General features: G+C 34.9%; 1 protein-coding gene across 1 annotated transcript in view; it reads left to right on the forward strand.

Moving 5' to 3' along the window:
* The first annotated feature begins 322 nt into the window (after window positions 1-322).
* LOC129947217 (uncharacterized) overlaps window positions 323-15,118 on the forward strand; it is a 30,289-nt gene continuing 15,493 nt past the window's right edge. Inside the window, exons 1-2 of the mRNA XM_056057688.1 lie at window positions 323-998; window positions 1,185-3,104. Of these exons, the coding sequence (XP_055913663.1) occupies window positions 323-998; window positions 1,185-3,104 (2,596 nt within the window). The remainder of the gene's footprint in view (window positions 999-1,184; window positions 3,105-15,118) is intronic.

Genomic DNA, 15,118 nt, shown 5'->3' on the forward strand with positions numbered 1-15,118 from the left:
AGTTTAATTGTGTGATGTGTTTTACCAATGATTAAACTTATTCAGCTGTAACCAATAGAGCTTTCACTAGATTCAATATCATTTGCCATAATGTTCTGAGTTCAGTTGTTTGTCCTCCTTTGCATGAATCACATGCTAACTAACTTTATTACCTATGAATTAATTAACTAATAAAGTACAATTATATATGTGAAGTTAAATAATCTGCCTTTTTACTCGAGTCATCACAGTGGCGACGAGGATAAAAATATCTAAACGAAAGCCTTAAAAAAAAAAAAAAAAAAAAAAAAAAAAAAAAACAATAAACAATAGGAAGTGCAAAATGTCAATTATCGGCTCAGTTGAAAAATTTAATTTTAATCAAAATGACTGGCATATATTTAAAGCGCAGTTAGACCAGTTTTTCATTGCTAACGATGTAACTGTGGAAGTAAAGAAGAAAGCAATTTTAATTAGTGCTTTATCAGAACAATCATATAAATTGGTTAATAATTTGATTCACCCAAATAAAATAGAAACGGCTTCGTACGATGTGCTAAGCAAAGCTTTCAGCGATCATCTTAAGCCTACAGTTTCTGGGTTTGCTGAGCGTCACAAGTTCTACTCTGCAGTTAAAGATCATCATGAAACAGTAAACCAATGGGCAGCACGAGTGCGATCACTTTCTATAAGCTGCGAGTTTGGAGTTGAGCTTAATTCAGCTCTACGCGATAAGTTCGTGATGGGACTGCAGAAAGGAGCGGCAAAGGACAAGCTATTTTTGGAGAGCGTGGAAAAGTTAACATTCGACAAAGCCGTTGAAATTGCTAATGCGGTGGAGTGTGTCAAGCACCAGTACGAGCTTGACGTAAGCATAAAACAAGAACCAAGTTCATCTGACGGTATTTATCGAATGGGGCAAACGAGGCAAAAGGGCAACAGTGGGCAGGTAACGGGCAAACAACATCATCAGCAGCAGCGTAGACAAAAGCAACAAGGTAACAACAGCTATATGGACAGTAAGTGTTCAATTTGCGGTCTGTCAAATCATATAGAAAGCTCATGTCGATTTAAGAATTATCGATGTAAACGATGTAAAAGAAGAGGGCATTTGCTACGTGTGTGTCCAAATAAAAATAATAATTATAACGGACAACAAGATTTTAAGTATATCGAAGGAACTGAATTATCTTTGTTTAATTTAGCTTCTAGTATAGAATCAAATGAACCTATTAAATTAAAAGTTTGCATGAATAGTATTCCTATGACGATGGAAATTGACACGGGTGCTTCTATTTCTGCAATCTCCTTAAAAACATATCGCGATCATTTTAAGTTGCATGCGTTAGAAACATCTAGTTTAGTATTTAATAATTATAATGGCACAAAAATTAAACCTATTGGTGTTTGTGTAATGGATGTTTTATACAAGAATGTGTGTAAAAAGATTAAAGTTGTTGTTGTTGAAAACGGTGGTCCACCATTACTAGGCCGAAATTTCTTAAATGAATTTGGTATTAAATTTGAAAATTTATATTATGTTGAGAAAAATATTTCTTCAGAAGTGCATGCAATAACTGAAAATTTTAGTGAATTATTTGACGGAAAATTAGGAAAATTTAATAAAAGTTTGATTTCATTACATGTAAAAAGTGACTGCTGTCCAAAGTTTTTCAAGCCACGCCAAATGCCATTAGCTTTGAAAGAAAAGGTGGAGAGTGAAATTGACAAGCTAGTAGATCTGGGTGTATTAGAACCTGTAAATTTTAGTGAGTGGGGAACCCCGATCGTTCCTATTTTAAAAAAGTCAGGTGAGGTGCGGATTTGCGGGGATTTTAAAATCACCGTCAATCCTCAATTATTAATTGATAAATATCCTCTTCCAAGAATCGAGGAATTATTCGCGCAACTGCATGGTGGCGAAGAATTCACAAAATTAGATTTGTCGATGGCGTACCAGCAGTTGGTTCTGGACGATGAGTCTAGAAAATTAACAACGATATCCACAACAAAAGGGCTATTTCGCTACACGCGCTTAGTTTATGGTTTGGCATCAGCTCCAGCGGTGTTTCAAAAAATGATGGATAGTTTGTTAATGGGCATTAAAGGTGTGGTAGTGTTCCTTGATGACATATTGATAACAGCTCCAAATAGGAAATTGCATATAGAAAAGGTAAAGAATGTTCTGAAAATCTTGCAAGACGCAGGCCTTAAGTTAAATAAAGATAAATGCACCTTCCTAGCTAAGTCAATAAATTATTTAGGTCATGTGATAGACAAATCGGGATTAAAAACTTGTCCTAATAAGATTAAAACGATTCAAGAGATTCAAGATCCCACTTGTTTAAAAGAATTGCAATCGTTTCTTGGTGTCATAAATTTTTATAGAAAGTTTTTGCCTAATGTAACTACACTTTGCGCACTATTATACGATTTATTAAAAAAGACCGCGAAATTTGAGTGGACTGAGGTACATTCTGAAGCCATTAGCAAGATAAAAAGAGAACTAATTTCAAAGTCTGCCTTGGCTCATTTTAATCCAATGTTGGTGATAAAGCTTACGGTGGATGCTAGTCCGATTGGACTAGGCGCTGTGTTATCTCAGGTATATGAAAATGGTTTGGAGAGGCCAATAGAGTTTGCGTCCCGAAAGCTGACTGATACGGAACAAAAGTACTCGCAGTTAGATAGGGAAGCCATAGCTATTCTTTTTGGGGTTAAAAGATTCCACCATTACTTGTATGGCAGAGAATTCACTTTAGTGACGGATAATAAGCCGCTTATGCATATATTTGGTTCCAAGAAAGGTATACCACAGATGGCAGCTAATCGTTTGCAACGGATTGCACTAGTTTTGACCGGATATACGTTTAAAATTGAATGTATTAGATCACATGCAAATGTTGCCGATTATTTCTCTCGATTTCCAAACGAAGAATCTGTCGGTATGCAAGTAGACGACTCGAATTTGTGTTACATAAACTATGTAAAAGAAATAAGTAATTTACCCCTCACTATAGAAGATGTTAAAAAAGAATCTGAAAAGGATGCCATAGTATCAAAAGTTATACAGTACATGCAATCTGGGTGGGAACATGACAAGGTCGACGTTTCCGATGAAAAAAGTATTAATTATTTATAAGTACCTTCTTAAGGTTAGAATGTTTAAATTAATAGGTATATCAATTAATTGTTTGTCAGTGTACTGAATTTTTTTTTAAAGAACATTACATAAGTACAGAGTTATGACAAGGCGCAAAATGTGAAAAATTTAACTTTAAATAGTGTCAATTTTAATACTTACATAGGTCCTCAGACCTCTGAAGGCTGTTGGGAAACCCTTAAGGGGCATAGGGCCTCTACTAAGCCTACGCACCACCGTGTACGGTTTCCGGAGATGTGGGGCAGCTCCCTCCAACTCTCGACTAGTGACGCTGATTACGCCTCGACTGTTCAGTGCCATTGTGCTTCTCGGTCGTCCAGCTCTTCTTCCTTCTTGTGTGAGAGGATTCCACTGCATTGCTTGGCCTGCAATGCATCCGTTACCTTTTCGAAGCGTTTGTCCAATGCATTGCCACTTACGCCTTCCTATTAAAGAGTCTATAGGTTTCTGACTTGTCCTTCTTTGAGGACCTAATATTTTTTCCTCAATTTCAATATGAATTTTAATTAAAGCAGAAAATAAATAATTTTTTTTTTCAAGTATTTTGAAAATCATCTTTGATTTATCGTAGCGTTGTTGAACTTGACTTATAAAACAGTTTTCTATGTAGATTAAACGTCTTGAACGTGGGACATACAGGTTTACTTTCCATCGATTCTGACTCTTTCCATTGAAATTATTCTACCATAGACCTTACAATTCATACACATTTTCTTCATATTCCATTAATTAACCGAATTATTTAAACATTTTTCATAGGATTTTTCCTACCGTTTTTGGAAATTATGTCAAAAATGTCTTTTTATTTTCGTCTATTATAAATGTGTGTTAAATAAGTGAAATGCATACGCGATTTTTACAAAAATAAATTAAGAATTCGATTAAGATTTCTGAACAAAGAGGGGATACTGTACAATTTTAAAACATAGCGAAACAAATTAATTGTCATCCTTGTCTTTGACTCTGAAAATCCCTGTTTAAAATAGTTTCCGCCGCATTAGTTTGTCGGATCTTGCAACGAACATTTACCTTTGGCATTGAAATTTCCTTTTGTATAATTTTTTTCTAACGGAAAAATGTTTTTTCTATTTTCGTTGCCTTAGCTCCGTATTATATCAAGGAGCGCCTATAAAATAAAGTAATCAAGAAATAATTGTGTAACCCAACTGTTCATTTCCTATTTTTTTCCTGTTCTTAACCCTCATTCACGGTTTTAAAAAACTAAAACAACAAAAAAATATTATTCCCTTGACAATACACATGTTTGTGTTTACATTTACATCAGCGAATCGTCGAAAATTAAATTCGTGATGGATATCGGTTTAAAAAATTAATCGAATCTCGGATATTGGATTTCACACAATTCAATCAATTTTGAAAAAGTTCATGAATTTATTATTTGTTTACCTATCATAGGTGTACACAATTAAATTGCAACGTGCTTTTGTTTTACCACAAAAACATTAAAATTCCGAACTATGTATATTGTATATACCTTTGCTAATATTAACACAAAAATATTACTTCGCTATTATGTGTTTTTTGAGTGCTTAAATAAATTTGCATTGAAGTGTAAACGTTTTTACCAATTAATTTCGTCAACCTTGAAGAACAATAGATAAAGAATGAAGTTATTTTTCAAATAAAATATAACATCTCCAATGGTTGAAATAAGTTTTATATGCAGAACTTTTCTTGTAATAACAGCAACATACACATAATTTTGATTACCTAATATATAAAATTATCCTGTCACAGTGTTAGTTGCCACACTCCTCCGAAACGGCTTTACCAATTTCAATGGAATTTTCAAAGGTTCTTATCTTTTTCCTTGTTACTAAGTGCTATGGCTTGATCTTACGATAGTATTCAGAAACGCTATGTACAATGAAGCATTGATTGCTATTGAGGATCTTTTTTCAGTCATTTTGGTATCCATTCACCAAATCGAAATCGAACTACAATACAATACTGTAGAAATATCAGAGATTGTTGCTCCCAATGTCCCACTAATTAATGAAGAACAAAAAACCATTAAGGAGAACATCATGCTCGCAGTTTCGGGAGGAAAAGGTGGATTCCTTTTTTAGATATACCAGGTGGAACTTATTTCGCTAATTCTTGGCGAAATATTATCAAATAATAGTATCGCTTTGGCGGTTACATCTTCTGGCATTGCAGCGACTTCATTGGATGGAGGCAGCTCCATTCAGTATTTAAAGTGCCACTAAAAATATTAAAAATAATCCAGACGCGGTGTGCGCACACACATTTGCTTGAGGCGTTGAATAGATATAAAAACAACGACATACTATTTGCCGGCACTCTGTTACTCCTTTCAGGTGATTTCAGACAAACAGTTCCCTTTATTCCGCGTTTAACGTACGCTGATGAGATCAACACGTGCTTAAAATCATCGCCACTGTGGCGAAATGTTGAAATAATACAACTGAAAGTAAATATGCGTGTTGTTCAAATGGTTCAAGATCCATCCGCTGATACATTCACAACACGGAAAAGTTACTACAGATGAAACTGGATGCATGAAATTATCGGTCGATTTCTGCACGATTATTGATTCACAAGATGCTCTCATCGACCAGATATTTCCCGATGTACACAGAAATTTTAGCAGCAAATAATGTGAAGTCAACGAACTAAATCTGAAGATACAACATTTGTTACCAGGAGACTTGGTGTCATACAAATCTTTTGGTACTGTTTGTGATGCTATCGAAGCTGTAAATTATCCAACTGAGTTTTTGAACTCATTAGATTTACCAAGCATGCCTTCACCGCATTATTTACAAGTAATGGTTGGAACTCTGGTAATTTTGTTTCGAAATTTGAACCCAAAACGGTTGTGCAATGGCACTCTATTAGTAATTAAAACATTAGTGAAAATGTTATCAAAGCCACAATTCTGAATGCAAATTCCCAGGTGAAAATATATTATTACCGCGAATCCCTATTATACCAACAGAAGTGCCAATTCAATTCAAACGCCTTTAATTTGCATTAAGATTGGAATTTGCAATGACTATCAATAAGTCTCAAGGCCACACGATGGCTGTCTACGGCTTACGGCTTAGATTTGAGCACTTTATGTTTTTCACACGAACAATTATATGTAGAGTGCTCGAGTGGGCAAAACATCCAGTTTGTTAGTATTGGCGAAAGATGGAATCATAAAAAATATTGTATAATCTGTTGCATTAAGGGATTGATAATGTTTTTTTGTAGTATAGTCTTAATAAGCGATATGTATATAATTTTAAGGAATAAATTAAAAAAATTGGTTGGTGATTTGTTATTTTAATATTTTGTCACCGTTAAAAGTGCTCTATAGCTTTCCCACATATACACCACAACCCTACACACTTGCAACAAGTTATTCATTTGTATCAAAATATTCTCTAGAAATTATATTTATATGACAAATCAACGTTTTTCGGGTCAGCTAGTAATATACATTTAAGGGTTCAAAATTTTTGATATTAATGTGTTAACAAAATTCTGCTTCTATCCTCTGTTTTATGTTCGTATGTTTTTAGTCCTTAAAGTCAAGCACTGTATACTGCCAATTTATTTGGCATGCGATTATGCTGTTAATAAAAATATTTAATTGAAATTGATTTTTGTAAATGGCCATAGAAATATTATGTGCTTTCTTTTTCGGAACCAAATGAAGCTACATGTATAAGCTTTACCCAGCTTGCAAGCTTGCCAAAATCAACATCATTTTTACCATCTACAGTTTAGTGCTGTTTGAAGAGGATGAGGATTGGAGGTGGTATTGTATTTATTATTACAGTCCAGTTGCTTCCAATAATTACCAAGTACACGAAACTTTTCATGCTGAGAATGTTTTTTTAACAATTTGTTTTAGTTCTTGCTCTCCTTTTATGATGTTAAGTCGTGTTCTATGTTTATGGTTTAAAACTCATAAACTCTTTTCAAAAATTGAAAAGAAAGAAAGAAAAATGGAGTCCTTCGCGTGCAAATTATAAGAAGCTCGTTAGGTTCAATAAGAAGATGTGATGTTGTCCTATTTCGTGATAGATATCAAGTAGCACGTTTTTCTGTCTAGCCATAAATTCTGTCAAAAATATAAGACGCCATAAGATAGAAAGTACATATATAGTTTTTAACTTCACTTCATTTATGTAGCCACAATATTGGTTAAATTAAAAATTGTTTCACTGGAAATGATTGCCCTAAGCATTAATCCCAGCACTTAAATGTTTGGTAATTTTCCTACAGTGGAAGGTATTGTTTTTATTGATTGTTGACCAAAACAAATAATTAAAAATAAAAAAATATGGGCTTCAATAAGAGAAATATGTAGCTTTTCTTAAAACTACGAAATTGTGCCAAGGAACTACCGTGTTGATTTGATTTCGTTTACATCGGCAACATTCTATCTTCAACGCAAATGTTTTTTGGTGCACCTTGTCAAAAACTATCGCTTTGACTCTTGATCTCGTTTTCATTCCCCATAGATGGGATAGAGAGAACTCGTGAACAACGAAATTCGTTCGAACAAATTGTCCTAAGTGGTTCGGCCGTATTCAGAATTTTGCTAAAGTTTTTAAATTCTTTGCTGCTGCGGAAATAATTTTTGTGGCAACGGCCTTGTCACTGTCAGTTCCCATCAATTCCAAAGTACAAAGAACGGGACCAAATGGGCACTTACAGAAACGCGACTATTGACGCACTACGTATGTTGGAGATATCCTTCCTTTAATAATTGAACAGCTTTCTGGTTCTTGAAGGGAAAACTTTTATTCCTACAGAATATATTTACAGAATATTATATATATATATATTAATTTTATACATTTATGTATGTACAATGTACATGTGTATTTATAATAAGTATAATTAACTTACAATTAGTTTGCTTCTTAAGGAAAGATAACTTTATTTGATTTTGCTACTTTTTTTGATCGCTAAGCCACGAGGTTTTAACGATCGAAGGCAGGTCTTAACCAATCAATAGTAAGATGGAGAAAGAAAGAATTTGCAAGAATTCAGAAATTTTTTGTTAAAAGGGCGCGCTAACGATCTGTCATTTTTTGATGTCAATCGAAATTAGTGCTGCCAGGTTTGGAAACAACGTAGGCACAAGAGTGGCTTACTGACAAGACTCAAAAACTTGTACAGACGGCTTACAGACCCACACGACTTGGAGGTTAGGACGCTGAAGTCACCAATAAAAAATGTCAATGTGTTGATTAACGAGAACTACAGGTTATCAATTAACAAGTACTGGGACCGCAAGATTCTGTCAGTTAATTCGAGTGATCCTAGTATGACAGGACAGCGCAAATAGATCCAGAAGAAGTCATCTTTGATGATGACTTTTACATAATTGAAGATCCGAAGAAAAAAGTGGAGGCGGTGGGAGCTGCTTTCCAGCAAGTGTACAAGGTGAATGTTAGCATTCGCCCCAACCACGACCTGGAAAATAGAGACCTACTTAATCACTTTTACCTCCGTAATGATATCACACATTGGCAATCTGAGAACCGCGGTTTCATGCGGTTCAATTACGATTCCTTGGCAAATGCCATAATCGCCAATAAACGGGACTAAGTCCCTTGTTAGTGACGAAGGTTGAGCTTCAGCTTATCTTCAACTCAATAAAAAACAAAAAGTCAGCAGGTGTCGATGGTATATCCAACGTTGTGCTAAGACATTTACCGACGGAAGCAATTGACATTTACACCACACTCTTCAACAATGCACTGAATAATGCATATTACCTAGTGCATTGGAAGACCGCTGTGGTTCATCCTCTCTCGAAAAAGGGAAAGGACGACTCCAACCCGTCAAATCTTCGGTCGATAAGTCTTCTTCCGAGCTTCTTCTGAGCAGGCTTGGCATAAGCAAGCCATTGTTGTATATACTTTATGATATGCTTAACGGTAGAAAGTTTGTTGTCAAAAGTGGCAATGTAACTTCTACCACAACATTCTCAATTAAAAATGGTCTTCAACAGGGAGCGGTGAATTCGCCGATTCTCTTCAGCATTTACACCAGCGATCTGATAGGTAGTCTAACAAAGGCAATAGCGTACGCTGACGCTCTAATTGAGTACAGAACGGCCCGAAAGGTTGAGGTTATTAGAATTCTCTTGCAGCGTGATTTCGACAAGATTCAGCGATATTGCGACGACTGGAAACTGAAAATAAATGTCCAGAGGTCGGAGACAATTCTGTTCCGGACTCCGTCGGCTGGGGCCACGATGGATACGTGAAAGGATATTGATATTAGTTTTTTTTTCAAAATTTTCTTATAAATACAAAAAAAATAAAATTCAAATTGAAGTAAAGTCGATCTTACGGCCGAAAGGCATTAGTATTAAGTATTATTGTTTAACTTAGAGTGTCCGTATGGGACCATTAAGTAAGTTGTAAGTTATGTGTGTATTTTTCCGAAGAATAATCTGTTAAACGATAGGAAATAATGATAAGACGAGAAACTTTACGACGCTGGTTCACAAGCAACCCAACGTAAATAATTAAACGATGATATCATCACCAATCAATTCAAATGCTCTTCCATCAATACTGGCTAAGAGACCTAGTAAGTTGCAGAAGAACCAGCCAAGAGATAGAATTCATAATAAAGTTTGGGTCGTATATATAAAAGCCGTACACAACACATGTATCAGCTTCAATGGCAGTAAGCATCAGTATTAAGTTTTCAACGTTATAAATTCTACTCGAATTGATTCCCTTTTCAATAATTTTATTAACTTGAAAGCTATTTTTGTCATCCATAATATACCAAAAAGCTTGAAATGCTTAGAATTAAGAGAAACAAGGCTTAGAAAAGTCTCATAAGAAACATGAACCCTGAACATTGTTAAGTATCTGTTGCCCATATAAATTTTAAATGTGGGAACATCTCTCAAGCTTGATCGTATATATTTTCGGAAATTCATCAATATCTACACAAAGGAAATCTGATGGCCATCTAGTAAATTGTACTTATAATAAAATTAGACACTTCGTAAAAAAGGATGATACATTTCTTTCTGTAGCTGTAAGACTGTCTCCAGACTACCTTTAATAATGCTTAAATCACGCAAGCAAAACATTACATTACTTGGACTTACTTTAAGATGATATAATACCTCCAATTATCTTTAATCAACAAGACGTTTTTAATCCAATTGTATTTTTCCATAAGGGCTAGACTCCATCAAGAGTTTGAGAATATTTGTACTCATTATTAATGCTTTTGACCATCCTCAATTCCTCTCATGGATTTTCCAGTATCTTCAAAATAATTTTAATCAAGTTATATTCAGAAGTTCTTTCTACAAGGCTTTCATTGCCAAACCAGGATTTTCCCTCAATGTAGTGATTAAGGACCTGCACTCTCTGTAATACGTGATGGTTGCTGTGTAGGACTATCGAGCAAGAGGTCTTGGGTTCAATACCTGCCTGTGCCATCCAAAGTTTTTTAGGGGTACTAACTGCCTGTTGCGAGGAATTGACAAATCCTTTTTGTCATGAAAAGGCATTCTTAAATTAGCCGTTCGGATTCGGCATATAAACTGTAGGCCCTCTCCATTCCTGACAACATTACTCTCACACAGAAATGCTTGAGAGTTATGAGGCACTAGGCTCCAGCTTTCAATAGACTGTTGCGCCACTTAATTCGGACAATTAATTTTAACAGTTCAAAAACTAGTATCTAACCAAACCCAGGTTCTATAGCAAAACAAGTCATCCCGTTACTTTTTTTTTTTTTGGTTTCACTTTAGTAGTGTGAGAAACTTTAAATAATACACAAGAACATGTTTTCACAAGTAAGTTCCCACAACTCCTACATTCGAAGCATCAACATTCATTTTACAACTCGATCGGAGATATATAAACCAAAACACGCTATCTGGTAATTTACTTCAGTTTATTTTCGAGTTATTAACGTCTCAATTGAAAAGGTTGTTTGAATGCTGAAGAAAAGAAACTAATTCCATCATTAAATTTGAATACGAAGCTAAGGACCAGGAAAAATAAACTAAAAATTAAATTACGGTTGTTCGGATTTATGCTGGTAAAGCTTAAATTCAAATAGATAATACACGTAAAAAGGAAATACAGAAAAATGTACGCTTCTTTAGTTCTACTCCATAGACTTGATATAGGTATAAAAGGGAGCGAAGTTAAATCCTTTCGAATGATTTCTGAGGCCTAGGAATAAGATTATGGAAAATAAAAGGTCACAGATGAGTCAGCAATGTTTATATAAAACCTTTATAAAAATTCAATTCATTAAGTGACAAAAAATAACACAACCATCATTTTAAATCTTAAATTATTCCTTCGATTTAACAAGCGATACAAAAAGAATCCTTCTTAAATAACAAATAATTCATGAATTGTGGGATCAATCATCTTTAAACCTTAATATTATCTTTCCATTGAAGCTTTCTTTTATTCTTAGTGGTCAATAATTAAATGTTCTTTTCAAAAAAAAGTTATGTATATTTGTTTAAAAACTTACAGCAAAAAAGTGTATTGTTTAAAAAAAAGAGAGACTAATAGAAAGCAAAAAACTTTATGTTGGTCATAACTAATTAACGACATTTGAAAAAAAGAGAGTATTAAATTCAGTCATACTGTTTCCCCGAATTAATTTACAAACTACAAACAATGCACTTCACGAGGGTATATCATACAAATAACACAACCTTTATTTCAAAACCCTCCAATTATAAATTTGCAACACACTTTTTTAATCCAACTCTAATGCGAAGAAATAAAAAGCCTTACATTTTACTTTAAAGGCACGTTACCCCTAAAGAAAATTGTAAAATATTTAAATAGGAAGAAAAACGGAACTTTCGTGAAGTCCAATTCCATTTTGTGAAATTTATAACTGCTGACATCTAAAAGGTTTACGATTTGCAGACATCGTCTTGGCCGCCCTGCAGCCCACAACAACGAGTCATACTTCCGATATACCTTAAGTGTTTTTGTCTACCCTAGATTTGTTTGGTTGTTTTACACTGTGTTGTGTAGGTACGTAAGAATATATCATTTGCATAAACTGAACCAAAGATTTCTACCTTTGTGTCTTATTGTCGACAAATAGGGGTTAATTATGATCCAATTTAACACAAATTATGCGAGGGTGTCACATTTACGTTTTAGGACTCTGAACTCCAACTTAGTGGTGTGCGTGTGGCTTAGCAAAAATATTTGTTTTGGTTTTATATTATTGAAGCAATAAGTGGTATTGATTTTCTAATAAACAGAATTCAAATTTTAACTTAGGTGGAAAGTTAACAGTTAAATGAAAATAAGATCCTTTTAGCAATATTAACGCATGCAGGTCCAATAACAACCACTATGGGAATGTAATATTATTATTAGTCCGACGTTCTCGCTAAATCATGGTAACAGTTTTGTAGCTTTAAACACAAAATAATAATTTTTTCTTATTTTCACTTTAATTCCGCGCTAACCGCTGAGGAGAAAATATTTGTTACTTTACACTTATACCTAGAATACCAAAAATAACAAATATCAGGAGTTCCAGCCATTTAAAATTATCGAACACTTCAGTTGTAGATGTTCGGCTTTTAAAAAGCATAGAGATAACACTTAACTTCTTTTTACCTTTGTTATTTAAAGTCTAGTATTGATGAACCGCTTCGCCTACCGCACCGTGTCACAGTGCGTGGAATTTTGATTACATTTGCCTGATCCACGAGCGCCGCGCGCCGCCGCGCCGCGGTAAAAGAAACCGTCAAATCTAGATTTGAACTGATATTTATCTTCGTGCATGCAAAACGTAAGTAAGTAAATATATTTTTGGATTTTGATATTCAGAAACAGGATTAACCTGATAAAGGTTCATAATATTTTGTTCTTCTTTGACTTTTTAATCTCTTAGATTGTCTTAGACATTGTGCATTATGTAGATGTGGTACCTCTTCAAAGTGGCCCAGCATAAAAATTTCAATTGTTTCATTAGGCTAATCTGTTTGCATCTGTTAATCTGTTATGACCTCTTTATTCCTATAGCCCGGAAGCCAATATAATATATTAGTTCTGTAGCATTACGTTTGGTTATACATTAGCTATAGCTGTTGCCTACTTCTGTCGGTTGCCAGAACGATGCAGTCGCTTATGGGTTACTTATGCATTCGTCGTCTCTTCTTATATAAATACACCGACATATGTATACGAAAATATTATCCTTATGTAATTTTCAATGGCCTGAATATGTATTTATTCTCAAATCAGACAATATAAACATGCTTACATCCCAGCATCTGGGTCTTTTTACCTTCATAGTTTTAAAATAAGAATATCTATATAGCTTAAGCTATCCGTTGCCCAACTGGAATCTGCCACTCAATGTCCATTTACTAAATTATTATTCTCTGAGGTAATGCGACAAGGGGTCAGCGCGGTCGGGCAACCAGCGGTGGCGGTGGTGGTAGGTCCAATGATGATGATGACTCCAACATAGATGAAGAATACCTATTCCAGCAACCGTTTCTATTTGAATCCAGATCAAGAGAAAGTTCCAAACTAAATTCAATTACAGGTAACTGTTACAGCAAGCACCAACATCAAGGGTCTGGGGAGGCCGGTTGTGACTGAATGAGGTAGGTAGATACTTGAAATTTGTGAAAATTGAACATGAAGTTCACGTCAGGGCACAAGCTGGAAAAGCGAGTGAAAAGTAAAAGTCGTCCCTCGGTAAAAGGACATTCATAATCGAAAATGGTAATTATATGTTTCAGTTTCAACTGGAATCGGAATCGGAAAGTTTGTATACTCTTGTGTTGGTTGTGTAACAACGCCATTGATCCATATGACTTGAGTTAAAGTTCATTACTGCATTAGTAGTAGTAAGTTGATGATTTTACAAAAGTTTGAAATCATACCAGAAATATATATGCATACATTGCATTCGATTGCTATAATATTGTTTACTGAGTTAAATAGACAAATTTTTTAGGATCTAATATTTTAATAAGTTTAAGAATAAATTTCATGAGTGCTGTACATTAGTCATTAGTTTGCATGCTTTGAGAGCAACGGTAGTTTTTTTTTAAATAAAATCAGTACCAAAAAAAGTGATTTTGCCCATAATATTTGTAAGTGGGTGTATGCTAGTCCAATTTATTTGGGTTTATTCATGCAGATGAAAAATCTCGTTGTCTCGTTGATCTAAAGCTTTAAACTTAAAGTGTTTGCAACTAGGTTGATATTACGTTCGTATTATACATTAAAATTCACAAGAATTCCATCTTTAAAGTCTTGAATCAATTGTGGACTTGTGGCGTACTTGCATTCTAGAGCTTATCTTTCACGTTGCCCAAAGGATTTTATCGGTGGCCAACTATTGCAATCATCTCTTCGAGATAACACGGTCAGGAAGAAATTTAACACCATATTATTATTATTGAACATTGAACCACCAAAAGGGGTTGAAATTAAAAAATTAACAAGATCCTTAGGAGGAATGATCACAACGACCTTCCTTGTCTTAAGTTTCAGAGGACGACAGAGAACAGAGACGTACTTCTGACAGCAGGAATAGATCCAGGAGACGCCGCCTTCTTGGACGATGACTTCTTTGTTGTCGAAGATCCGCAGAAGAAAGCAGAGGCCGTGGGGGCTGCAAGTGTACAAAGTGAATCCTAGAATTCGCCCTAATCACGACCTGGAAAATAGAGCCTTGCAACAACACTTCAGGATCAGTACTTGTATTTCGACAGACATATGAGTGCTGCTCTGGCCAGAGCTAGGGGAGCCTTTGCCCTGACAAAACGGTTATTTTTTAGCGGCCGTCTTGACAACAGGGTGAAGTTTATTTGCAACATGGCCCTTATCCGACCGATGATTGCCTATTTGTGCCCGGTATGGTTCAACGTTGCCCCATCTCAAATGAAAAAAATTCGGGTGTTTAAGAGACAATGTCTGCGTGTCGTTGCCT

This window comes from Eupeodes corollae, chromosome 1 (genome assembly GCF_945859685.1).
Source record: "Eupeodes corollae chromosome 1, idEupCoro1.1, whole genome shotgun sequence".
NCBI lineage: Eukaryota > Metazoa > Arthropoda > Insecta > Diptera > Syrphidae > Eupeodes > Eupeodes corollae.